The sequence below is a fragment of the Ananas comosus genome, linkage group 6 (genome assembly GCF_001540865.1).
Source record: "Ananas comosus cultivar F153 linkage group 6, ASM154086v1, whole genome shotgun sequence".
Taxonomy (NCBI): domain Eukaryota; kingdom Viridiplantae; phylum Streptophyta; class Magnoliopsida; order Poales; family Bromeliaceae; genus Ananas; species Ananas comosus.
The window spans coordinates 13945153-13971664 of NC_033626.1; the positions used below are offsets into that span (position 1 = coordinate 13945153).

At 37.8% G+C, this 26512-nt stretch overlaps 3 protein-coding genes across 7 annotated transcripts; 1 reads left to right on the forward strand and 2 right to left on the reverse strand.

The window, feature by feature from the left end:
* On the reverse strand, positions 4328 to 9613 carry LOC109711696 (probable WRKY transcription factor 34). Of its 2 annotated transcripts, none has more exons than XM_020234862.1 (6): positions 9310 to 9613; positions 8349 to 8852; positions 7210 to 7389; positions 5487 to 6301; positions 5204 to 5362; positions 4328 to 5132 (listed from the first exon to the last, which is right to left on the reverse strand). In XM_020234862.1, exons 2-6 carry the CDS (start codon positions 8748 to 8750, stop codon positions 4607 to 4609), a joined length of 2082 nt encoding a protein of 693 aa, XP_020090451.1. In that variant the 5' UTR covers positions 8751 to 8852; positions 9310 to 9613; the 3' UTR covers positions 4328 to 4606. The 2 variants fall into 2 exon arrangements, with proteins under 2 accessions (XP_020090451.1, XP_020090449.1); XM_020234860.1 differs by having other exon boundaries at positions 9281 to 9613.
* LOC109711981 lies at positions 14562 to 17388 on the reverse strand. 4 transcript variants are annotated; one of them, XM_020235374.1, is made up of 5 exons: positions 17054 to 17388; positions 16731 to 16767; positions 16525 to 16646; positions 16377 to 16440; positions 14562 to 15094 (listed from the first exon to the last, which is right to left on the reverse strand). In XM_020235374.1, exons 1-4 carry the CDS (start codon positions 17291 to 17293, stop codon positions 16378 to 16380), a joined length of 462 nt encoding a protein of 153 aa, XP_020090963.1. In that variant the 5' UTR covers positions 17294 to 17388; the 3' UTR covers positions 14562 to 15094; position 16377. The 4 variants fall into 4 exon arrangements, with proteins under 4 accessions (XP_020090963.1, XP_020090961.1, XP_020090960.1 ...); XM_020235372.1 differs by having other exon boundaries at positions 14562 to 15101; XM_020235371.1 differs by having other exon boundaries at positions 14562 to 15105.
* Positions 18533 to 23705, forward strand: LOC109711720 (disease resistance protein RGA2-like). Its single transcript, XM_020234909.1, has 2 exons — positions 18533 to 22446; positions 23365 to 23705. The coding sequence occupies exon 1, from the start codon at positions 18611 to 18613 to the stop codon at positions 22442 to 22444; it is 3834 nt and encodes a 1277-aa protein (XP_020090498.1). The 5' UTR covers positions 18533 to 18610; the 3' UTR covers positions 22445 to 22446; positions 23365 to 23705.

The following is a 26512-nucleotide window of genomic DNA, read 5'->3' on the forward strand; positions in this document are numbered from 1 at the left end:
TATAGAAACTAAAGGTTGGGGCAATCCTCCAGTGCCCAGGATTGAAGTAAGATAGTACCACTACAGGCTTATTAATATAATAGTACCACTAAAGGCTTATTAATATAATTTGCTTACTATATATAATCTTGGCTCATGACATGTATCGTGATAATAAAATTAGCATTGTAATAGCAATATAGACTGATGTTCTTATATAGTTTCATCTGTGTTGACGACAAGACACAAAGTGGTGTGCACTTGTAAGCACCATACACGTATTTTACACTAAATTGCAGTTATGATGGCACATATCTTTTTTACATATTTTCTTCTTGCGTGTACGACAAGGATCAAACACAAAACGCCACACAGAAGTCCTAACAACGAAAGATAAGTGACCAATATTAAAATGATAGATGCCCCACCAACCACGTGGCATGTTTGATGTTATACCTAATGGGAACCTGTCAATGTGTGAAGTAACTCCAAAAGACTCACATAGTAGATTCATTATCATGTAATGGTATCGAATTCTCTGCTGGTATTATTATGGCCTCCATCCTCGTCCTCTTCATCAAATATTCTTAGTTTCCGACCATTTCATATGGAAATCCAATGGTTTGAAATCTACATATATAGGCAAAAGTATGCCATTGTTGACCAAATGAAACTGTTTAGCTGCTTCATCTCCTTCATTGTTTTGGAGATTTCGTCAAAATAAAGAACCAAAAGAAGAAAAGTTAGGACATGATTTAGCAATTGTAGTATGCATACATGAAATGAACAGATCATTATAGGAAATAACCACTTCAATGTGCGCACAAGATATGTCATGCAATTCAACACCTCTACTGCATATCATTGTAGGAAGCCCTACAACGCTTGAGGATTGTTAGTTCTTCTGTAGTATCAAAATGGTTGCATCTGGATGATGCATTTCCAAACTAAACCTAAACAAAATTGATCAGTTCATGTGGGCACAAGATATGGAATGCAAGCAACTTTTTTTTTCTCTTGGTAATCAGTCATTGTCTATCATTTCCTAAGAAAGCAACTGCTAATAATTCACTTCTCTACAGATTCGACCTAGCTTGCTGAATTGTTTCAGTATCATAAGAACTGCAGGAAAGGCAGCTCATATTTAAAAGAATACACGTAAAACTGAAAAAAAAGAAGCTAATTATAGTAAAAACCAACAAAGGAAACAGTGACAGATAAATAAGTAGATGTCTCGAAAGTGCTAATGAGCCGAGAAGAGGGGGAAGGGAGAAGAAGAAAGGAAATAGTTAATATCTAGCAGGAACCTTTGGTCATAAATCAATCATCTGTTAAGGAATATAGTTAGTTAGCCATCCCTTATCTTCATTAGTGGATATAAAGAGTAGCTGCTAAAATAAGATGACCCATTTATGCTTACCTAAGTGGATTGGCGAATTATAGCATAATTAAAGTGACCCCCATGTGGCGTGGGAATCTCCAGAATATACGAACAAAGAATCAATAAGTTGCAAAGTTAAAGGAAAATAGAATTAAATGAGAACATATTCAAAGGAGGACAAACATATAACTGACAAGTATTTTGATAAACATTTCAATGCACAAATAAAAAGAAATACTGGAATAAGAAATTCCTGAAGAAAAAAACTATCAAGAATATTTTGAATCAATATCTCTCAACAATAAAGCACACAAAAATTCCAACATATGGTTTTGACATGTAACCGCACAAAAATATGATAATGTCCTGAAAAAGGATCTATTTTTATCGATATTGACGGTATAACAAAACATGGCTGTCTATATCACACCACAATATTCACACCCTCTATATTGAAAGTAAAAGATAGAATCATTCCAACCTTTAAAAATAAAAAAGAAATTCTTTCTCTATCAATATGGTCCTTCAAATAAGTGATGTGCATCCATGTCCCAGATAAAATTTAGCAGATTGATCTCATCAAAGCACAAAGATTACCTGTGTATCCAAAGTACAAAGTAAGGACACTGTGAAATTTCCTTTATAAAATGCTAGGATCAGCAATCAATATTGACATTTCAATTACATAAAAGAACATGCAGTAATTGACAAAAAATCATTCTCAAAGAATTCACCAAACTATTGTTGAATAAATGGCTTAGGCTTCTATTACCAGGTATGCATCTTCAGGGGTCCCAACCTTTCAGGTATTCAACTAGGATAAGCATATAGAATTTGATTGTCGAATTTCGACAATTTAGAGTCGTATCATAGCATAAGGAACCAATCCACTTTATCAGCAAAATGGTAATAAACTTAACTGTAAGTACAAATGTTAACGCCAAGCATTGTATCAAATGCAATTTCTAAGTGAATAGAAAAAAAGTACAATTTTGTAACTTAATTTTTAACAAAGAACAAATAGAACTATACTCAAGTTTTCTTGTCTAATATCTTTTGCTACTATTGATCCATAATACTGGTTTCATTTTAAAAATAATTTAATGATAGAAAATGTTTCTAATAGAACTATTACCAGTGATATCTGGCCCTCCATCATGCAATGCTGAGTGGCAGGTCAACTTCAACATCAATGGAAAGTAAAGAAAGCCAACTCACATACAAAACAAAGCTCGTGTGAACCACATCTAACAGCCCATTCTGTGGGTTGTTGGTCTATCAAAAACCTCTCTTTATTAAATGGACCCTCTTTTGAGATAGTACCCAAAGATGCAGGACTAGTACATGTGAGTGTTGCCATCTTCTAAGTAATCAACTAATCTTAACTATAGAACACCTTGATAGATGCCGTGAAGTGATCTAAGCAATCTTTTAACCATGACAATAAGGCCTCTTTGTTACCCCTCATAGTAGAGGAAGTAAGTTTGATGGGCGCGACAGACCATAAATATATATACAAGATGGTGACAAGAGTTTCAATAAGTGTAATCGATTTGACATAAAACTTATCGATTTGACATAAAACTTGGACTGGGCAAATCGTGCTTTTGCTGTAATGAAGCAAAATGTTGAACCATGTTCTATGTGTAATACGAGATTTTAGAGTGCGTAAACATGTTGGAGTTCTCAATAGTGTTAAAAGTACCATGCCATAAGGCAATGGTCCCTCAATGTCGTGCTGAGAAATAAAGATTATTGTAGCGAAAAAGAAAGTAGCCCAAGGTCAGTAAGCGTCCCTTGGCTTGTGTAATTACAAGTTAAAAATCTGTTCTCAAATCTGTTTCCACAATTCCAAATTCGAAAAAAAGTGAAACCCAATTCCAATGTCACCAAGCCATAAGAGATCTCTGATATTTCCTGTCTTGATCCATATATAAATATCTACTAAACCTGCTCAAACCATCTGAAATCAAGAGCATCTTAAAAAACCCTAATGCCCGATCCAAACCACGGAATGTTGATCTTAAACCTCATATTTCATTAATTTTCTTCCGGGAAAACACAGAAAATCGATTAAAAGCGAAGAAATAATCTATAAATTTGGAAGTAGTAGAGAACAACAACCGATCTTTATCTCCAACAACAATCCTCTGAGACAAAGAATGAGGCGTCTAAGCATCTACAATGAAAAGTCGAAGAATCACCAACCTACACCCAGAGAGAGAGAGAGAGAGAGAGAGAGAGAGAGAGAGAGAGGGGTTGGAGCATCCGCTAGGGCTTAAGGAGAAATCGAGGGCTATTAAAGGACGACCAAAAAAGTGTGTTTCCCGCGAGTTTCCCTACTCCGGGCAATTCGTCATCTCAAGCTATTTTCCGCCGACTTACTTATTACTCCGATAAGTTGAATTCGGTAGCCTTCGATGAGTCGTCGCCGGCTCAAGAAAGTCATGTAAGCATTCTAGTATCGCCACCGACTTTAATTGGTCGGCGCCAAATTGCCGACTTGTTGACGGATTTCTCCCCGTAAGTTGTTTTGGCACGGAGCCGAAGTGAATACGGCGTTTACGCATATTTCGCCCCCCGTTTTTGATAGAAGTGGCAAATTCCGGTGATTTTGAAATCAACTGAATTACAATGCGAGGAAATATTCATCTTGATCTTTCATTTCAGACATTTCAATCCAAACTAAATTCTAGCTACTACAGTTGTAAGAGCTTTGATTTTACATCAGATTTTTCGCGGCGACTTTCCGACTCCTGCATAAGAATTTTTATGTTGTCGTATGAAGTTGATTCCTAGTAGGTATCAGAACAACAACCTCCCACACCTGGATTGTTAAATGAAGCAAGAGAGACCGCACAAAACTTTTGTCAAGAGCAACAAATCATAATCTTCTCCACGAAAGTACACAGCTGCTTTGCTAGTTTCCAATATAGAATTCACTTCAGATTTCATCAAACGACAATGTTTTGATCGAAAAAGAGGAAGAAAGAAAACTCTATTATCTTCAGCAAAATACAGTTCCAATAGGTATGGTACTTCAACTTGTAACTATTAGCTTGAATATTCTACTACAGGTGACACCAAATGGTGTTTCTCATTTTCTGTAACCTGTAGATAAAGTTAAAGAGAAAAAAAAAGAAAAAAAAAAGGGAAAATAAAGGAAGAGCACAAGCAACATCATTTCTTTAGCTTTTCAGGTATACAAAAACAACAACAAAAAGACCAAGTCCCTCCTATTCTTATTTACATCTGAGGTCCTAGAGGCAGCCTGTTGATCATCTGCTGATAAACCGATGATCCCCCATTCGACACGGGCTCCTCCTGGGGCTCTCCTTTCGGCAGCATGAGCCCCGGATCAATACCATGGCCATGTCCTATATAAGCATGCATCGGTGGCGAAAGACCAATGGGCACAAAATTAGGCATTGGGAGGTTTGTCAGGCGCGGCTGGCCCATACCAAACGAGAAGCAACTTGGCGGCCCAAGATGGTCTCTCGGAGGGAGGCCCAATGGGCCTAGAGGTGCAACACTGGTGAACCGAACCAAGCCATCTTGGGTCAGATCGGGTCTGCGTTGCATGCTGTTAGACTGCGATGCTCCCATAGCTGATGCGCCAGAAGTAGAGCTCGGGTGGCTGCTGTTTCTCGCAGCCGGAACTTCGTGGTTGTGCTTTCCCTCATAGGTTGTGATTACTGACTTTAGATCATGAGAAGCCCTTTCTACGTGCTTTCGAACGGAGCAGCCCGGATGCGTGCACTTGTAATAGCTCCTGCATTGGAGAATTACTGTTAGAAACTCATAATCTGCACAAGAAAGTACTTCAGATGATTAAGGGCATACCTTGGATTTGGATTTCCTTTCACCACCTTCTGGCCATACTTGCGCCAGCGATACCCGTCGTCAAGAATGTCAACCTCGCTTGTCGTCTGAACCACAACCCTTGGTTCACGAACTGCTCGCGAAGCCGCACTCATCTCGATAGCACAAGCATCTAGCTTCCTAAATTACAACAACCAACCCAGCATTATATCTTGAATATATATAACCTTATATACAGCAAGATTTAGCAGTCAAATTGACACTTTCATTTTAATGTAGTTGGAGTAAAGCTAAGGAGAGTGACCTTCTCTTGGACTCGGTCTCATCTCCCTCACCATCACAGGCCAGGGACACACTTCCATGAGTGGCTCTATCATCTTCTTCCTCTTCGTTGGATAGTGTCGATGAAACATCTATAGCATCTGCAGACTCGAATCTTGCACCACCATCTTGAGACTGAACAGCAGCAGCCGGATCACATAGTTTAGCAGCAACAGAAGCAGATGAATTTGCATCTACAGCATCGCTGACCCAATCTTGAGGAGCTCCATGTTCAGTATTCGCCCACAAAGATTTCTCAGTGCCATCAACTTGCGATTCGGTGAATGGGTGGGAAGAAGGAACACCAGGCCGGCGATTTACAGGCGGCTTGGGGTGGTTGTGGTTACCCTTGTAGATTATCTCCGTTATATGGCCCTCATGAGATCGCTCGACCTTCTTCTTTACAGGGCAGTTTGGGTGAGTGCACTTGTAGTAGCTTCTTGGAAACTCGCTATGTTTTACTTGTTTCTGACCATATTTTCTCCAATTGTATCCATCCTCAGCTGGCGCTCCAATGGCCGCTGAAGCCTGTTCTCCCTTTGGATCTGCCTCTCCATCCTGATGGTCGTCAGGAGGTGAAGATTGATCATTAGCCAGAAAGGAATCAGGCATACTCTGTTTAAGAATGTTACTACTGGAGATATCTTTTTGATCAGATGAGTCAATTTGAAGGTTGAATTTTCGCTGATTTGTGTTATTAAAAGGACTTCCTTCTTGTCCTGCTCGAACAGTGTTTTCTGCCTGAACAGACACAGCCATACTTGGCAAGGGTTGCATATGATTGATGGTTGAAGAACCCTAAAAAGCAGAACAATTTTAGTTAGACCACATGTTTAAAACAGACAGTCTAAACCAAAGAAGAGAGTTTTACTCAGTTGCGGAAAAGGAAAGCTTAAAAGAAAAAATTCCATAGAACAATGCTCAAAATTGAACCGAAGGGACCACACCATGGATGGATAGTTTCTTCAAGCACATAAGAGAAGCTCAGAAGATATACATGATGAAAGGGAATTTGGCTCTATACATGATGAAAGGGAAGCTTTCACCAATAACATCTACTCTAGCTTTAAAAGACATCTCAGTTCAATTAGCTAACTGTGAAGCAGTTACATGATATTCCACCTGCTATTTTGTAAGCGTAATATTTCAGCAGCCAAAGTACTCCAATGTACTATGGGGGAAGTTTATAAGGTGCTAAAGAGGAGGACTAGAAATCATAAAGGATAACACTATAAATGGTTTGACTTGCATAATTCAGTGACCAAAATGGAGGAATTTTCAAAGTATAAGAAACTCAACAACTTTCCAGCAACTTCAATTAAGGGGGAAAAAAAGAAAGCAAGCGAAATCCTCCCCGTAGAAGATACCGCATTTCCAAGTTCCAGAGTAGAGAGCACCCATTCTCAAGCATCCTTCTTATCCTCTATAAGGATGATAACATAAACCAACATAAATTGTGAGGTACAAAAGGACCAGGCAATCAGCATAAATTTGGTCTTCATACACTTTGATGTTAGTACTTAGTAGTCACTCAGATTCCCTTTATTCGCCTTCATGCAGCAAGCAGTTACAAATGATTAGTCAAGTATTTCCAATGACCGGTATGTGTATCTTTTTCCAAGAATCACACAACATGGATTGTACCACAAGCAGAAAATTCAAGCAACAAAAGAGAGCACTTGTTTCAATCTAGTAATTCATATTACCTTGTTTTCAGCACTTAGAAAATATGAAGATTGTGGTTCCAGATGAGGCTTGAAGGAAAAAGTTTCAGTTTCATCTTCAACTGAACAATCTTGGATTTTATTAGGAATACACACCATCATTTGGTCGGCATTGCCACTCTCAAGGAAGGAAAACCTGCCTGTAGTTGGTGAAGGTTGACCCTGCAGAAAAGCCATTATTAAAGGGTCAAGTGGCACAACATGCAAGAAATAGATGTAGTTGTTTTCAGGCAATATGTAAAAATAAGCTCCCTCACAAGAAAGTAAGAAGGTAATTCCATGTTCTGAACACAAAACAATCAAATCATAAACAAAGAAAAGATCCACTTTCTCGGCAGGGGATTTGTGCAATAGCCTCACAAGTCACAACATGATTTTCATGTGGTCTTGCTTTATCATTCTACAATAGCGGAGATGAAACATAGTCCATCGGCCATAAGAACAGACAACAAACTACTCAACGTCGCATAAAAAAGCACCAAGAGAAAAGCTTATTAAACGAGAGTTATATTTATTCATGCATCAGAACAGACAACGAAGTACTTAGCGCAGCGTAAAAAGCATCAAGAAAAATGCTTATTAAAGGAGAGTTCCATTCATGCGCTATGAGGGGTAACATGCAGGTCTCCTTGATGTTTATTTGTCTTGCAATATATAAATAGATCCAATTCCCGGGTAGGAGATGTTATATGCAAGTAAAATGGCATGAATCCTCCTCGAGAAATCTTATCACAACAAATTCATAAATTGTTCTCTTGGCTTATGCAAAATGTGTATTTCCCTCAAAGAAATGTCTCTATATTTATAACCAAAAACAAAAAACAAAAGTTATGCGGTTACGCCCCATTTACAATAAACTCTTCCTAGCACACACAATCATCACAAGAAACTCAAGTTTAAGCGATCTTTTAAAGCTGAAATCTGATCAGTTCACATCTTTGAGATAAGAGAAGCGCCAAAATGCTTGCAACGACGTTGATTCCGTGAGCACGAATCAATCACATGCAAACAACCATTAACATACCTAATCTTAATCTCATAGTAGTATGCTGGTCATCATCAGTAAATGCAGAAAAAGGTATATCCAACTACGACAGAGGCTTAAATTATCGAAAACCTACCAGAGCATTGGATAGAAAAACCGGGGAATCCAACAGTGTTGTCGGACTGAGACCAGGCGGAATCGTCAGATAAGGAGATTGAGCTTCCAAGGATGATGCCACTATATTGTTTAGCGGAATGTGAGACATGTTAAGTTTCGGAACATTGAATCCGGCCCTCGCGGCCATTCTCTCAGCAAGTCTTCCATGGTTGTTGGATTTGTGACCGAAAACATCTTCTTCTTCCGTCGAACGGGCAACTGCGTTTTGATTCTCCGATCCATCAGCAGGGCCATCACTTCCTTTCTCTACAACAAGAGAAGAGATTGGTCGCGCAACATATTCCGACATCAAAGCCCTTTGTTCAGGATCCGGAGGTGCCCACTCACTGATCATGGCAATACCATCATCTTCTTCGGACATAATCGCCTTGTTTTTCTCCCCTCAGCAAATGAAACTTGCTCAATTTGGAAAATGAGACACAGATTACATACGTTGGCCACAATGCAAGGATTTTTAATTTACCTGAATGGGAGCAAATATGAATAGAACCACTTATTAGGCAAAATCGAAATCTGAATTTTAAAAAAAAAATTTGATGTTGAGCACAAGTGTCTAAATCGAGCTCCATTCTTTTTCTCAATAGCATTTCTCCACAAACAGATATACAAAATCACAATATATATATACATCCCAACACACCCAAATCAACAATAAAAAGGGGGGAAAATCACAAATCCAAGGAGAACACAAGTTAAAGCTACAAACTTGATGGGAAGAGCGCTGATTTAAACCAAAATAACAGATACCCAGATCAGAAAATCCCCCAAAATCAACTTTTTTTTTTTCTTTTTACTTGTTAAAAATGTCATCCGAATCAAAATAAAAGAAAAAAAATTAAATTTAAATAAAAAAAAGGGGAAACAAGATGTGTAGAGAGAAAGGGAACATACTCAATAACAAAGAGGCAAGAGGGCCTTACAGAGAACAATGATTGGTTTCCCCAAATAAACACAGGAGCAGAGAAGGCGAATTGGAAACACAAAACTTTAGTGTGCGAGAGAGAGAGAGAGAGAGAGAGAGAGAAGAAGCAGAATCAAATCATGGGTTTGCATCTATCGGTAAAAGGAAAAGAGAAAAAAGAAAATTCCCGCAATTATTTCCTCTGCCCCACTCCCCTCTTCGCCCATCCCGGAGAGAGAGAGAGAGAGAGAGAGAGAGAGAGAAGGGCGGTTTGACCGAGGAGAGAGAGAGAGAGAGAGAAATAGGAAGGATTCGTTGGAACTGGAGAGTGCATTAATGGCGAGTTGTTCTTATCTGAGCCTTTCTTTTTTAATTTGCTTTNTTTTTCTTTTCCAACAAAAAAAAAAAAAAAAAAACTATTTGTACACTCAGAAATATAAATCTTACATTAAAGACTTATTGCCCACCTAGTTTAGACTATAAAATTAACATAAAATTTATTAATTCTGATAATTATTTTTTATTTTATAAAAATTAAAATTTAATTTTAATTACACTATGGAATAAAAATAATCTGAATTTTGAATTCAAATTGGCCAATTTCAAAATACACTCAAAATATCCTCTCACAAATACCTTCTACTCATCTATATTTATCACTCTTTTCATTCTTAACTAAAATTCTCTGTCAAAATTTTAAATGTCTATTTCAATTTCTATTCTAATAGTGAATTAAATATTTTTAAATAATTCGTCGGTCTATTTCCTACTCAATTGCAATTCAATTTTATTTTTTATTTCTATTCTAATCATAAATAAAATATATCCTAAAAGATTATTTAAGTTTTAGTAAAACTTAATAAGAGAAATAAATAAATTTATATCATAGAAATTTAGAATGTAGATTTACACACACACACACACACACACACACACACACACACACACACATATACATATATAGAGAGAGAGAGAAGAGAGAGAAGAGAGAGCAGGTCTCGTGTGTTATTAGGAGCACGGAGGTCTCCATGCTCCTAAGCCGTTTTCGATGACGAAGCTTCCGAATTAATGATCGGTGCCGCTAGACTTGATCTAACATATTTGAAGTATCTAGAAAATAAATTTTGCAATTTTTTGATATCATTTACTTAACGATTGAAAGGGTTCAAAATCAATGACTAAAAATAAAAATCTAAAAAAAAATTGTGATATAATATTAAATTTTCAATAAAAAATATTGATCTTATAATAAATAGTATAAAAATTTTTTTATTAAAATTTCATCTGATTTGAATACTCTACACCGCTAAACTTGCAAACAGTATATATGAATTATTAAAATTATACCGACCGTCCCTAGAGCAAGTGACAAAGGGCTTGGCGGTTGGTACTTGAGACCCAAGTTCGAATCCTAGTTGATTCACATTTCAAGCTAAGTTTATTTCTAAATGAAATAAACAAAACGGATTGCATGCTACCTATTTCTCAAAAAAAAAAAAAAATTATTGATTTTGAACCATTTCGATTGCTAGATAAATGACATCAAAAAATCACAAATTTTATTTTTTAGATACTTCAAATATACTATATTAAATCTAACAGAGCCGATCGGCGATTCGAAAGCTAGCTCTATTATCGAAAATGACTTAGAAGCATTAAGGACTCCGTATTCATAATAGCACACAAGACCTACTTTCTCTATATATAGTATTTCTCTTTCTCAACATGATTGAGCTTGCAATTTTAATTGTGGAGCTACAAAAAAAGAAAAAAAATTTAGGAAAGAATTATTGTACTAACCTGATGTTTGAGTGTATCCCTATTTTATATAACATTTTAGAGTTTTAATTAATAATGTAGTATTTTTTAAAACTATTTTTAGACAATAATTTTAAATTTTTTTAATAAAAACTAAATTTTTTTCTAAAAAATAGGACAAGGAGCCATGTCCGGGTGCCACGTGGACTGGGACCCAAATTGGGGGCCGGGGGTTCGGGTGTTGGCCACGCGGATTTTGAGGGGCGTGGACGGCTCAAAATGAGACAGCTCTTTATGAGGCCCTTGTTTTTATATTTTTCCTTTTTTTTTCCAATTTATTTTTACAGAAATTACGTTACGTGAAATAAAAAAATATATATAATAAAAAAATATTTTTTTATATAATATTACGCATTGTATATGGAATGAGTAGTCTGATCAAAAAAATATAAAAACATAATTTTATTTATTTCTATCCTAACTAGAGATGAAGCTAGCACTCGATTACGAAGGGAGCCAAAAATACATAAAAATTAAAATTTTAGTAAATAAATAAAATTTATCTAGTCAAATTTTTGATGAAAAATATATTGATTAGATACTTAGTGTAAAAAAAACATTAAGTTTCTAACTTCGAAGAAAAGATGAAACAGCTTTGCATATTTCAAATTGCTGAACTTATGCGAAGGCGCATACAATTCTTATTGAAAAAGATATTTGTCAGGCTCTTGTATGAAGGACTCAAAAAAAAAGGATTTGGCGAAGACATGCTTTCAGCTTCTGTGGAATAAATTTCGAAGATTATGCGTTTGCAAAGTCTACAACGACTTTGCAGGTCTTGCATTTGTTTCTCAGGACTTGGACTTCGACTCTTGACTTAAACAGTTTCCAGGAATAAAAAGAACAAACGAAAAAATCCCCTCAATGATCTCTCTCTCTCGTATGTATGTATGTACAAGCAAAAGCGGTGTGGATTACAGATCACATAAGTATCACCACAATTCCAACATTTTTAAGGTGCGACACTTCGCGATAAAAAATAGTGAACATTTTTAAGCTCGGGCGGTTACAAATACGCAATCAATTCACTTAAAGCGTTCAGATACAGCGCTCATGGGTCGCGATTGTGACTCGGTTCGACCAAGCTCATGCCATTTCGAACATGACTCGATTTAATCTGGCCTCCCGCAATAGCACACGATGCTGGTCCACTTAAACCAACATGGCCAACCTACTTGATCCNTTGGCTTCCCGCCACAGGCGGCACCTGCACACATTTGCAGCATGCGGGAATCGAACCTGTAACCTCTGGCTCTGATATCACTTGTCGGTTCGTTGGTACTAACCATTAAACCTAAAAACTCGAGCAGTTAGAAATACACAACTAATTCATTTAAAGCGTACAGATATAGTGCCCACGGATCTCGATTGTGACTCGACCCAACCAGCCTCACGTCATTTCAAACATGACTTGGCCCATCCAACCTCATGCTATTTCGAACATAACTCAGCCCATTTGGTCTCCCGCCACAGAGTAGGATGTTAGCCCATTTAAGTTAACATATGCATCTCATACTAAGAAAAAAAGAGTAAAAATGGTGATCTTTTTAAAGTATTCTAGTTCAGTACTCTGCTAGGTGAGTATCAATATTACATCAAAAAATTGTAAAGGAGTATTAGGTAAGTTCCCTGCACCCTGCAACTGAGAGGACAAAAGTTAGTTTTGTACCTCAAGCTAATATGATAAGGTTTCTTTATCTGAAACAGCTAAGCTCGCTGAATCAGTGAAGGACTCTCTCTTCTTATCATTGAAGCCCCAAAAATATCCCAAATGTCCCGTGGGATTGCCTCCAAATGGGAATACCCAACCTTATCTTAATAAGAGAAGCATCTAAATGTCTCCAGGTGTATGTACTAGAGAGTTTCGCAGGTGTAGTTATAGTATTATTACTATTATTATCATTATAAAATTAATGCATTAGTTGCTGGGACAATTGGGTTAATTAATTAATTGCGCAGTTTGTTATCCGAACATGCGTGGCTTGTTGCCGAGATTATCGGGGAATCCGAGGTTAAGCCAGATTGATTGATATGGCTTTAATTATGTAAACTTTTAGGCCTACGCGTTTTCGATAAGATCCATAGGATCTTAAAAGTAAATTCATTAAGCATTAAGCAGCGAGAATATGGATCGAAAACGACCAAAATTTCACCATTTGTCGAGGCCTAAGAAACAAACTGTATCAGTTGGATGTTGATGAAGCAATTCCTATTGCTAATTAAACATGTGCATTAGGAGATAATAATGCAAACTGAAGCATTGGACAGGTTCTTAATTTGTTTGATCTACAGTTGTTCCAAGGACTTTGCCTACTCACCTACTAACTATTTCCAGGTGTTGGCAAAAGAGAAAGCAAACTCAATAATGACTCTGCAATTTTGTGAGTGAGGGTTCTTTTCATGAGGATATATACATGACATGATAGGAACGGAGCATTATGGTAGTAGAGAAATCATGCTGTGGGATCCACAGCACTCACAGAACAATGAACCTGGAGAGGAGGGTACTTTGACATGCATGTGAAGCTCGTTTGATTTCATTAATCATCGCCACATATCGCTACGCGACAAACGCACTGTTTGGATAATAACAAAAGTTTTAAGGCATGATAAGATTCGAGAATACGATAGATTGCGTGCCAACATTGGTGATCTCAGAAGCCCCTTTGATTAGGGGAGATAATTATAGCGCAGTTTGAATCGTGTTAGGATCAGAACAAGGCCAGCATGCTGTGTTTAATTTAATAATGTGCTAGTTAGATCGCGCTATTTTTTTTAGCCCCCAAATCAAAAGTTTAATCAAAAGCTTTCCATAATAGCACTATATCAAAAATGAGAATTTCATTTTAACATTTCATTACAATAGAAGCATTGGATGAGAACAAGGAACCATGCGTCTATGGAAGATGAGTTAAACTTAAGAAAAGCAAGATCAAACAGCACAAACTATAAAATAAGATTCGGAGAGAGATGAAAATAAGCTTTCTTTTTCTTTACTTTCTACTTTCTCTCTCTCAGTCCTTGCAAACTTTTGCTTTTCCATTTTTCTTTAACTTTTTTTCCGATCTTTTAAGATACTTGCTATTTCAATAAAAAAAACGAGTAACGTGCCATCTTTTTTTTCAAAAAAGAAAAAAGATTCGGCATTGCCGTACTGGACAAAGGTTACAAGCTATGACTTGGTTAATGGCAACACGCACACACGTCGCCCAGCCAAGACAAAGAGCATCTTCCCGTACTAAGTGGGACGCAATGAAAGAGGGACGAGGATCCACAAATATTGTGGAAAGGGCCAGAACCTCCACTACTTTCATTACAATATATGTTGTCCTTCTAAGATCATTGAATTATTCGTGTGAAAAGAAGTGCATTACTTTTCTCATATGCTCTTTAGATCAGATGCGGACAGCTCAAAACCATCTTACTATAGATGAGCGGCGGGATCATTCTATGTGCAGAACGGAAAATAATTATACATGTAAGGTGAAAATATTCAAGAGTTCTTGCTCAAATATTCAGCTTGTTAGCACTTTCAAACAGGTAGAAAATAACTCGTGTTACTTTCGCAAAACAAAACTGACAAAAAGAACCAAAAAAAAAAAAATGCAAACACCTACAACACTGTAGAACTTACAAATAAGAGGTCGTCATCTGAAGGATCGAAAAAGAGCCCAGAAACAATGTTCCCATAGTGTTGTTTATCTTTTCCGCTGTAGCTGCACAGATAACAGTGAGCAGAAAAGTTCCTGAGAAAACATTAAGATTCTTTGAGAAGAGTGCGCCGTTCCTTTCCTTCTCAAAAACTCCACATAATTTTGTTTTTCGGAATCCACTAGTTGTCCGGGTACAAGTTACATTGAGGAATTCTAAAAAGATACAAAAACATCTGCGAATGTTGGTCCCATTAGTCGAGAGTGCGAAACTCGACGCCTTCCCTAAACACCCCACATAATTGAAGCTGATATCCTGTCACAGGCATCCTTTATCTTTCATCTCCCTCAAACAAATTGAAACAAATTCAAAAATTTGTCCAAAAGTAATTAAAAATGGCATGGGCAGAATACAACATTCGCCGTTCAAAGTCAAATCCAACTCAACAAGATCTTTTCCTATTCATAATTTTACTTACACCGACAAAATGCATTTAATATCAATGGCGCAATGATATAAACCTGAGAAGCATAAATCACCAAGAATCCTGATTGCTCAGAAAAATCATATTAACATAGATTGGTAGAAGTTTCAGCGTTTTTCCAATTTTCAAATTCTATCATGAGGTTGGGAAGAAAATGTTAATCTGGAACTCATCTGTGACTTAGTTCAGCCTGTTCATCGGACACTGGAGATTCCCTGAGACTAATGGAAAATTGCAGGTGTTCGTACAGAAATGTTCTGTGTAAAGGCCAAAATATGTATGTTTATAGGATATAATCTACATAAAATCAGGCTTCAGCCACGAGACAGTACATTTTAATAATAGTAAAGTAACAAAGGACTTATGAAAGAAATAAGAAACAAATAATTAAGAGTCAACTTTTCCTTCTTCATAAAGATCTTCAAAAAATTTCATAACAATCCATGATCAATCATTTTGCAAAGGCTTTTCAAATACTTGTTCGTGCTGATAATCCCAACTTTTTAACCTTCTTCCCAACAACTTGGCACTACCAACCCTAAGTTGATATAAAAGCCTGTCATTGCCTTGTGCCTACTTTGGTCAATCTAGTTTTAACTAAATATAAGCTCTCAATAGTTGCACAAACTGAAGACCAAGACAGTTATAGTAAATCTAAAGATAATTGTTTTGAACAAAGAAATTCATATAGAGGTTAGATTTGAATCAGCCGAGATTGTTATGCTCTCCACTATTAATCTTTTTCTTTTTTTTCTTTTCTATTTTTGGCCTAAAATAGGTCATGTGCAAGTATAGTATGAAGAGTTGAAATAATTATCCCACTGATCTATTGCCTCATTTTTTTTTGAAAAAAAAAAAAGATCTATTGTCTCTTTTTCCTTACAACTAATAACTGGCAAATTCAGCATAGGTAATGTATATTCAGAGAAAATTACTACCGAACCAACTCAAAATGAATCTTGTCAAACTCAAGAGCCAGTTCTCCGTTAAAACATTGCAAGAATCATCATGAAATCATTATTCTGCAACAATGTTCGGGCAAAACTAATGTTTTACTGGATATAACATGATGACAATTTTGCTCAGAAAGAAAAAAAAAAGATATGGTGACAGTTACATTTACTACAAAGTACCTCAAAAGTTTGCTGGGCTATCATCCAGTTGTTTGTCATCTTCAATATCCACCTCCAAAATGTCCTAATTAGATAAGCCTCCTATTATTGTTATCTTCTTAAACAAAATCACCAATAAACACAATGTGATTGTTAAAGAATATGCTACCGGGATCCTGTTTTTGAGATAATTACCGACACGCGCCACGACTGTGGCGCGTGTGTGCCAAAACCGGCCCTTCAGGCGAAGCTTCACATATGGGCCATCTAATTCAGCAAGATCCACTTGCCCTATAATATTCAGATATAGGTTCACTCAAATGTAGGATGTAACAACAGTCATATACAGGAAACGAGGATTGCTGTTAAACTTGCCTGTTATGCCAACTGATCCATCGAAGATCTGGGCCAACTGAATCATAAAAAGCCAACCTTTTTGTAAGCCCAGGTAAAACATACCAAAGGAGCACATTAATGACGGAAAGTAACTTAAAAAAAAAAAAAGAATTAGAACCCCCCTAACGACAGCAAGATCGAGTTTTTCACAGGATTTTCGACAAATTCCTAGAATTTAGCCAAAATCCTACCTTCAATTCTTATGAACTCTTGGATTTAAGCCAAATATATATATATTTTTTAAAAAGAAACCCCTAGAAATCATAATCATTTTGAAGAAATGTAGAAGTTTAAATACTTACCTCGGATTTAGCATCGATTAGGACCTTCCTGATGTTGTCTTCGGTGAGATCGAGAGTAGGAAGAGAAGCGGACACAGTGAAGGAGCGCGACCGAGGAAGAAGCGATCTCCGCCTCCGCGTGCGAAAGCTTGGGCCCCTTAGCGTTAGGGTTAGGGTTTGGGGGGTGGAGATCTTAGGGGAGGGGGAGGAAGAGCGGAGGGAGGAGGAGAGGAAGGTCGGGAGGTGGAGCTCTAACGCCATTTTCCTTTTCGCCAAAAAGCTGCAGGTCGCTGACGTAATCCAAAGTCCGCCGCCGTCTTATCTTGTTCGTCCAACGATCGCCCGCCAGGCGGTGATCACGGGCCACCACTAACTGCTGGGCCGTCTTATGCCGCTGCTACTCGTGGCAGTTACCAGCATGTAGAAGAACAAAACGACGTGGGCCTCTGTATTGTGCCAGAGCCCATAGAGCCATCCTATGGGTAAGTGTGGCCCGTTTATTTATTCTTTGTTTTTGTCAAATTCTTTTTAAAAGTCTTCTTCTTTCAAATATAATTTAAAGTAATTAACTTTTAAATAATTTTTTAAAATAATTATCTTATTATTAGCAAATAGCCATATACTTTATAAAATTAATATTAAAAAAGCTTAAAATGAACTAGATTGCAACACAAGGCAGTTGATCCAGTGTCATATTTAGGAAAACGTGACCTGCCACAGCTAGTGATGTCGATAGATATGAATATTCGAAATTTTATTCAATTCTGAATGGGACGAATTTATCTGATACTAAATAAGTATGATCTCAATTATGGATAAAAAGAATAAAAAACCAACATACTCGTATTGGGCTATAGTTTTTATCTTATAAACAAATTTGACTCCAAAGGAACACGAACAAGTTTTATGTTACATAATATATTAAAATTTAATTTGCATTTTAAAGATTTAGATTAAAATATGATGTATTTTGAAATTTGGTTAATGTAAAAAAGAAAAAAAATATAAATATATATTAGACTGATGGGCGAGCGTAAAAGTAAATTTATTCTTTTTCTCTCTGCCATAGTTGTTTTACTCATTTTCTTTCTTGTAATTTTCGTCTACCTTATCTTGTTTTGTAATCTTTTATTTTAATTAAAGACTTAATTTTTTTTTTTTTTTTTTCCTAAGGTCTTGGTGAAACTCGGAAACTAAATAAAGGCTAAAATACATAGACCACTCAACTGTAGGCCATTCTGGAGTAGAACCATTGACTTCTAATTTTTTTAAATTAAGAATTTCTCAATTTTTTATTATAAGTTATAAATTTTATCAAATTCAATGGTTCTATTAATTGCTAGCCGTTAATTGGTCTATTTGTATTTACTAAAATTACTAAACTTACTGACAAATTTAATAAACTTTGTAATTTTTTTTTACTAAGATTACTTAATTTTAAAAAATTAAAAATAAAAAAAAAAAACTCAATTTGCCGTCTAGGGCATATAGAATATACATAATAGAGTTGCGGGGGGTCTCCGTCCAGATAGAAAAGTCGGTGTGATCACCGAAGCCATCTTCGCCCTCTCTTCGACCATGGCTGCGGCTTTCATCCCTGAATCGAGGATTTCTGCCATCGTCGGCAAGCTAGTCGACACCGCTTCCTCCTACGTCCAGCAGCACGAGGCGTCTGGCGGCATGGCGGGCGAGGTCGCGGGGCTCCGGCAAGCCCTTTCGAAGATCGAATTAATCCTGACCGCCCTCGAGGGCACGCCGATCGCGGATCGACACAAGGAGGTGGAAAGATGGCTGTGGCGGCTCCGAGACGCCGTCGAAGGCGCCGACGACGTGCTCGACGAGCTAGACTACTACGAGCTGGAGAAGAAAATACAAGCTCGAGATCGCCTCCACGAGGTAAGAGTTCCTGTCTCTAGGCGCAAGAGAAAGTATGTTGATTTTGTTAACTGCATCTTTTCCGACGACGCGCTGAAGAGCCTGATGGAGGCTGTGAAGGAGCTGAACAAGGTTGCTGCTGGGATGCAGCGCATTACTCAAATTGTTACCGACTCTTATGGTGGTGGCTTTACTCTTCGCAATCGGTATGATATTAGGAAAGTGCGTGAGACTAGGTGGTGCTTTATTGAAAATGTAGTATTAGGCCGGGACAAGGAGAGGGATAGGATAGTTGACTGGCTGACTAAACAAGTAGATTATCAGCCTAGCTCTTCCAATATTCCTACTTTTGCAATTGTTGGTGAGAGTGGGGCAGGGAAAACCGCTCTCACTCAATTCATCCGCTGGGATAAAAGAGTACGGGGATACTTTGACAAGGTTATGTGGGTAAGTGTTCTTGAATCCTTTTCGGCAAGCGAGGTGAGAAACAAGATCCTGGAAGATGTGACGTCGCAGAGCACTAACGTACGGAGTTCGCAGATGCTGAAAGAGAGGCTGATCTCAATGAGGTTTCTACTCATATTGGATGATGTTTCGACTAGTTTTGAAAAGGAATGGAACGAATTAATTCCTCTTTTGAGTGGACAAACAGGGAGTAAAATCTTGTTAACAACTGAAAACAATTCAGTGGCAGATATTCTAAAAAGAGTGACTAAAGGTAGAACAGAATCTTTACACCTGAATGGCTTGGAAGAGAGTGACTATATGATGCTTTTCAATAAGCATGCTTATCCCTCTGTTGACCCTGATGAACACGAGGACTTGCAATTAATTGGCAAGCAAATAACAAGTAAGCTTAGGGGAATGCCATCGGCAGCAAGAGTTGTGGGCAGAGTGTTAAGCTCCCGCATGGACTATGGGTACTGGGAAAGAATCCTGAATTATATTATGAATCTAGAACAAAGTGAGGATGGCTTAAAGGTGCTTTCTAAATGGAGATATGACCATTTACCCATGCATTTGCAAATGTGCTTCAGGTATTGTAGTCTGTTTCCACGAGGTTACATGTTTGAGAAGGACAAGTTAATTAGCATGTGGATGGCTTCTGGGTTGATTCAGCAACCTATGCATGAAAAGAAAAGGCCAGAGGATATTGGAGCAGGCTATCTAAATATCCTGAGTCAGAAATCATTCTTCAACTGCAAACCGAGAGGTCCTGATGAAGTTTCTGTTTATTACTATGTTAAGCATGATCTGCTTTATGAGCTAGCACAAAATACTTCTTCAGGGGAATGTTTGCGAATTGAAGGTGTTGATCAAAAAAATATTCCCAGCATGCTTCGCCATTTAACTCTTGAAAGTGCAACTGCTCTTGAGATTAGAATGATCTCCCATCTCAAGTACTTGCGTACCCTCATCATAAATTCTACGGAGTTCTACAACCCGGAACCAGATCATTTATATGCACTTAATGAGATGCTGAAAGGATTAAAAAGTTTGCGTTTGTTTAGCTTGAATGTGTATATCTTGCATAAGTTGCCTGATCAAATTGGTTCTTTAATACATCTCCGCTATCTGTCTCTTCGGCAACGGTGCTCTAGCGAAAATTTATTACATTTTTTTTCCTACCCAATGTATGGGCTGTCTTCAAGACGAGTTCTGGATTGGTTTGCCCAGTCAGTGTGCAGGCTGTATCACTTGGAAGTGATGGAAACTTCAGCATTTTCTGAGGTAAATTTTGATAAAACTGAATTAGATGGCTTGGGCAACCTAATTAACATGCGACACTTGCATATTCCTAGTGATATAATGATCAAGATTCCTTGGATTGGCAAACTAACTTCCCTTCAGGAGTTGAATGATTTCAATGTCCGGGAGGAGAGTGGTTACAGAATAACCGAACTGAAGGACCTTAAAGAACTTCGTCAACTATATGTTCGAAATCTTCAGAATGTGACAAGTCAAGAAGAGGCCATAGAGGCCAAGTTGAATGTGAAAAAAAATCTCGAGTCATTGACGTTGGAATGGTCTGTAGGTCGATCCACTGTTTCAGAGACCGATGAGCTGTTCCTTGACAATCTCCAGCCAAATTGCAATCTCAAAGAACTAAAGCTTGGTGGATATAATGGTGTCAAGTTTCCATATTGGATAGAATCTAAATTTCTCCCCAATCTGCAATCCATTGTACTATTCAACTGTCACAAATTGGAAAATCTCCCTCCGCTAGGGCAGTTAAAATTTCTTCATCTTCTTCATCTAAATTCTATGCAAGCAGTAAAGACAGTAGGTCACTCATTTTATGGAAGTAATGCTTGTGCCTTTCGATTTCTTAGGGAGCTAAGATTTGAGTGTATGCCTGAGTGGGTCGAGTGGGTCGAGTGGGTTCAAGTAGAGGACAGACTCCTGTTTCCTCGACTTCAAATTCTGGAAATTAAAGATTGTCCTAGATTGAGAAGATTGCCCACTTTGCCTCTTAGTTTAAGACAATTGAGTATTACTAATGCTGGGTTGGATGATTTTCCCAGAATATATCAGTTTGTAGGCACGAAAAAAGATATATTGTTACGAGATAGATTTTTCCCATATAAACCATTACTCTCTTCTCTCCACATTGTTGATTGTCCAAACCTCCCTCCTTTAGAGATGACACAGCTACGACAACAGCGAGAAATTCAGAAACGAAGCTTCCAATCTCTTGAACTTCAAGAAAGAATCTACAGCCGCACAAAAGGAACGTCCATACTAGGTTTGACACCAAAGATCAAAGACAACATTGTGCCTTCAAAACTAGAAAGACTTGCTCTTGGGCGGTGTGATCAATTCGATGTCTCACTAGGGTCATTGTCAAGCCTGACCTCTCTTTCTCGATTTAGAATGGATGGTTGTGTAAATGTATCATCCCTTCCCTCAGCAGGAGTTTTTGAACGATTGACAGTGCTGCACAGTTTGGAGATTTTGAACTGCAAAAATTTAGAATCATTGAGCGGTATACAAGCCCTCAGATCCCTTAGATTCCTGTCAATTTGCGGATGTGGCAAGCTCACTGCAGATTCATCTTTGCATCAACCTACGGTCATTGATGTCGACCAGGGGGACACAACGACAGGCTCCTCTTTAAATCTTGATGAGCTTGAAATCGACCACCACCTGCTCTTGCTTGTGGAGCCATTGAAAAGCCTTTGCTCCGCCAAAAGATTAGTGGTCACCGATGCTTCCTCATTAGCGTGCTTACCTGAGAACTGGCTACTACGAAATCGAACTGCACTCCAAGATATTACGATGTATGATGCAGTTTGTCTTCACTCCCTGCCACCGAGCATGGCAAGCTTCTGCAGCCTCCATACTTTGAAGTTATTTCATGCTCCTCTGATCGAGTCACTTCCCAACCTTCCCACCTCGCTGAGTACTCTATGCATCACAGACTGTCATCCTCTGTTGAAAGCGAGGTGCCAAGAGGATATAGGCCTCGATTGGTGCAAGATTGCCAACATCCCTCATGTGAGCATTCTGGAAAGATTTCATGCAGATGACAGCTAATGGTATGCTCTGTTTTTACTCGTTCCTCTCTTACTGTACTACTTTTTTCTTCTCTTTTCACTTCATCTGAATCTAAATGGCTGCTATTACTTTTGTAATCTCATTGCTCTTTATGTTGAGGTGGATGAAACAAGGGCCCCGTCCTTCACCACCTTTACTCTCTTTTCTTTTCTTTTCTTTTCTTTTTTGTTAAGAAAGACCTTTCATCCTTCACCCGGTTGAAGGTCGGTCACCGTCCGGTGAAAATTTACCAAACATGACAAGAATATAAACGTCCATCCTTTTAAAAATTACTCTCGAATACATCACGAGACTACAAAATGAATGATCAAATTAATAGTTTTCTAAATAAAGGATCCAGTTCTTCCATTCAAGATCCAATTTGTTGATCTTAATTTAGATTGTAAACATAATTTTCTATTGAAAGTTCAGCTAATTTGAATTGCTTTATACTATTGAACGAGTAATGTCCTATATTGATCGGTAAAAGAAATCTGATCACAAGGCAAGGGAAAAAAAAAAAACATAAAATTTAACTTTCAAATATTTAAAAGGCTAAATTACAGAAAACTTTTTTTGTCAGTCCCCACTTTGCCTTTTTAAAAATTAAAAAATATTCACTTCAGCCTCCGTCTTCAGTGTTTCGTTAGGCTTTCGTTTATATTTTATTGATATATATATTTTTTATATCCAAAATATTTTTGAAATTCTCATCTCTCTTCTCCTTCGTCACCAACATCGTCGGCCGTGCCGCCTCGCTCTACTACGCCACCCCGCCCTCGCCCTTGTGCACTCCTTTGTCCGTGTCCATACACACGCCCTCACCCTTCTCGATTCGCCATCTCACTCTCGCCCTCGCCCACCTCTCCGCCGATGCTTACCCGGATCTCCTCTCTACTGTCGGCGAAATGAAAGGGCAGCAAGGGTGCTGGAGGAGCGGGATAGTTGGTGGAGGAAACAGCATTGGAGCTAGGGTCAAAGGAGGCGTGAAGGACGAGCTAGGGTCGAGGGGGCATGAAGGACGGAGGAGGAGAGCTGCAGATGAGCAAGATTGGAGACGAAGACGAAAAAGATGAGGGGCAATTTAATTATTTTGTCATCAGAGTTAACACTGTATTTCTATAAATGTTTTTTATTTTTTAAGGAGGTAAAGTATAGATTTTTGAAAGATAGGAAAATTGAAAAAGCGAGCATTGATGGAGAATTTATGTAATTTAGCCTATTTAATATATATTAAATATTTATCATTGTGAGTTGTGAATTTCAAAACTCTGATATGCAAAATAAGCGTGCTTGACACGATCTCGCACGTGCACACACCCTCTCTCTCTTTTTCTCTCTGTTTTCTTCCTTCAATATCTTTGGTGCATGCATCCATGTTTTTTTATCCTTCTTGGCCTGACTTTGCAGCTCTAAACTCCTTTCACTTACAACATACAATTGGAGGGATAAAGAATATGATGCTTTAGCCATTTCTCTTTACAATATGTACGGTAAATTAACTAGAAATTTTCTTTCCTTTTTTTTTTGTGGGTACATAATATTACAGGATTTTTTTTCGTTTATATTTTAAGACTATTTTTCTTGTTTATAATTTTACTAAAATTTTTTAACTATTCTCTTAATTTTATATTTCATTATCAATTAAAGTTTCTTTTTACAAGATTTAACTAAATTAGATAACTAAAAGTCACTAAACAAAGTATTTTGCCATTTTAACTAAATTAGATAAAATGGCAATGAAATAAATGTAAGAGCAAGGTTTAAAGTGTGGTCCCATGCCGTACGACACGGGGCGACACGTACCGTGCCACCAAGAAGTCCGTACCGCTGCACGGATCTACGTATCACGCGAAACAGAGCGATACGCAGATCCGTGTCACGGCACTGTGTCGTACCGGCACACTTTTTTTTGCTTTTTGCCTTTTACCTTTTTTTTTTTCTTTTGTTTTGTTCTTTGAGATATCACAAAGCATCCCACACTCTCCAAGAACATTACAAATCGAAAATCTACTTGTTAAGTCAAAAATATTATTTAATTTTTTTTGTTTATCAATATACGAACAAATTTTTAATTTATATATCCGATCCATACAGCAAGGGGCGAAACCCTCCGCATCCCCCTTATTGGCCTCAGCTATCCGCTTCCATCACAGATGGGGGTGTAAAACGGGCCGGGCGGCACATGGCCCGCCCGGCCCGGCACGGCTGCGGGCCGGGCCGTGGCCCGGCACGACCACTGTAGCACCCGGGCCGGGCCGAGGCCGGCAGGCAGCTTCGGGCCGTGCTGTGGCTGCATATTTGGAGCCGACGGACCCGGCACCGGCACGGCCGAAACGGGCCTGCGGCCGTGCCGGCGAGAGATAGCCCGTGGCCCGGCACGGCACGGCCGTGCCAGCCGGGACAGCACGGCCCCGGAACCAGGCCAAGCAAAGTTGCCTTGGGCCTGGGGTTTGCTTCTCGGGTGGAGGCTTGGCCCTCTCCAAGAGAGAGTCCTCCAAGGTCTACCTAGCAGACCTTGGGAGGAGTGTTTTTGGTCCAATGGACAAAGCAATTTTTGGTCATTGGACCAAAAACCTTCTCAACTTTTTTTTTTTCAAAAAAAGAATACAAAAAATATATTAAATAAATTTAAATACTTATTTTTATATATTTTTATAATTTTAAATTTTTTAATACAAATATCAGTTTATATAAATATAATTTATTGTTTTATATTTTTTTAAATTATATGTACATTTTTAAAAAATAAAAAAAGGAGCCGGCCCGGAGCACGGCCCGGCCCGGCACGGCCGTGCCTTCCGCGGCCCAGGGCCATGCTGGGCCGGATGGTAGGGAGTTCGGCCCGGCACGGCCCGGCCCCAGATTTAGCCACGGGCGGGCGCGGGCACTCTCCAGCCCGGTTCGGGCCCGAAAAATTGTGGGCCGTGCCGGCCACCGGCACGCCCACATTACCCTCTAATTCAAACATCCATTTTTTTTCACAAATTATTTTATCAAAATTTGTCACACTGACGAAAATTTTGGCAAATTTAGGTAACAAAATAGAATTCAATAAACAAATTTTGAGACATATCAAGCATAAAATTTTATTTTTGCGTTAGAAGATTAAAAATACTGATAAAATTAAAAGCTAAATTATATCAATTGAACTTAAATTTATTTAATTTATTTGTCATATAATTTATTGCTTAATTTTTTTTGATAGATCTAATAATTTTTTAAAAAATTAATTAAAAAATAATTTTTTCAAATATTCTTTAAAATAATTTTTAAAATTATTTTAAAAATATTTTTTTGTATTTTATAAAAGAAAAACTGTAATATGGTCAAAAGAAAGAAAAAAAGATATATTTGCATTTTTTTAATTCTAACCTGTAAAATTTTTTATTCTGTATTAAGTGTAGCTATACTTTATATATAAAAAAATTTACAAGTATGTTAATAGATGAGTATAGTAAATTATACATAGCAAATATTCATAATTATTTGATTAAATCTTTCAAAATAATATTATAAGAGTTTATTGGAATAAAAAAAACTGAAATAAATTCGTACAAAAACGTGTCAGTAGGAGGCCATACATATCCATCGGCACGCAAGCATACTACGTATCGGCACAAAAACGTGCCGGTGCTATACGGTGTCAGAAAGACAACAACACGCACCTGTGCCACGGCACTTTAAACCTTGTGTAAGTGATCATTTATGAATCTTAGTGTGATAAACTTTCAACTTACAAGACTTCATTTTAAAAATCTTAATCCTTTTCCAATTTGGTTCGGGGTTAACGGGTGGAATAACCCTTAACCCCGAAGTTATTTCTAAACACCCAATTTGGAGAGTGAGGTTAGCTAACCCCACACCAAATGGGCTATTCCGAAATAGCCGAAATAGCCCATTTGGGGTGGGGTTAACTAGCCCCATCCCACCCCACTGCTTCAACCAAATAAAACACTATTTTACTCACTATCCTTCGTATCCTACCTATTCCAACCAAACACTATTTTACCTATACTTGAACTAAACCCAATTCTCAACCAAACACAAAATTACTCTAACCCCATC

Coding starts and splice junctions, on each gene's coding strand:
- LOC109711696 (XM_020234862.1), bottom strand. CDS start 8,750: ATGTCCGAAGAAGATGATGGTATTGCCATGATCAGTGAGTGGGCACCT. Junction 7,390..8,348: donor TTTTTCTATCCAATGCTCTG/GTAGGTTTTCGA, acceptor GCTTTTCTGCAG/GGTCAACCTTCACCAACTAC. Junction 5,133..5,203: donor AAAGGAAATCCAAATCCAAG/GTATGCCCTTAA, acceptor TCTCCAATGCAG/GAGCTATTACAAGTGCACGC.
- LOC109711981 (XM_020235374.1), bottom strand. CDS start 17,293: ATGGCGTTAGAGCTCCACCTCCCGACCTTCCTCTCCTCCTCCCTCCGC. Junction 16,768..17,053: donor TAATCGATGCTAAATCCGAG/GTAAGTATTTAA, acceptor TTTATGATTCAG/TTGGCCCAGATCTTCGATGG. Junction 16,647..16,730: donor TGGATCAGTTGGCATAACAG/GCAAGTTTAACA, acceptor TGAATATTATAG/GGCAAGTGGATCTTGCTGAA.
- LOC109711720 (XM_020234909.1), top strand. CDS start 18,611: ATGGCTGCGGCTTTCATCCCTGAATCGAGGATTTCTGCCATCGTCGGC.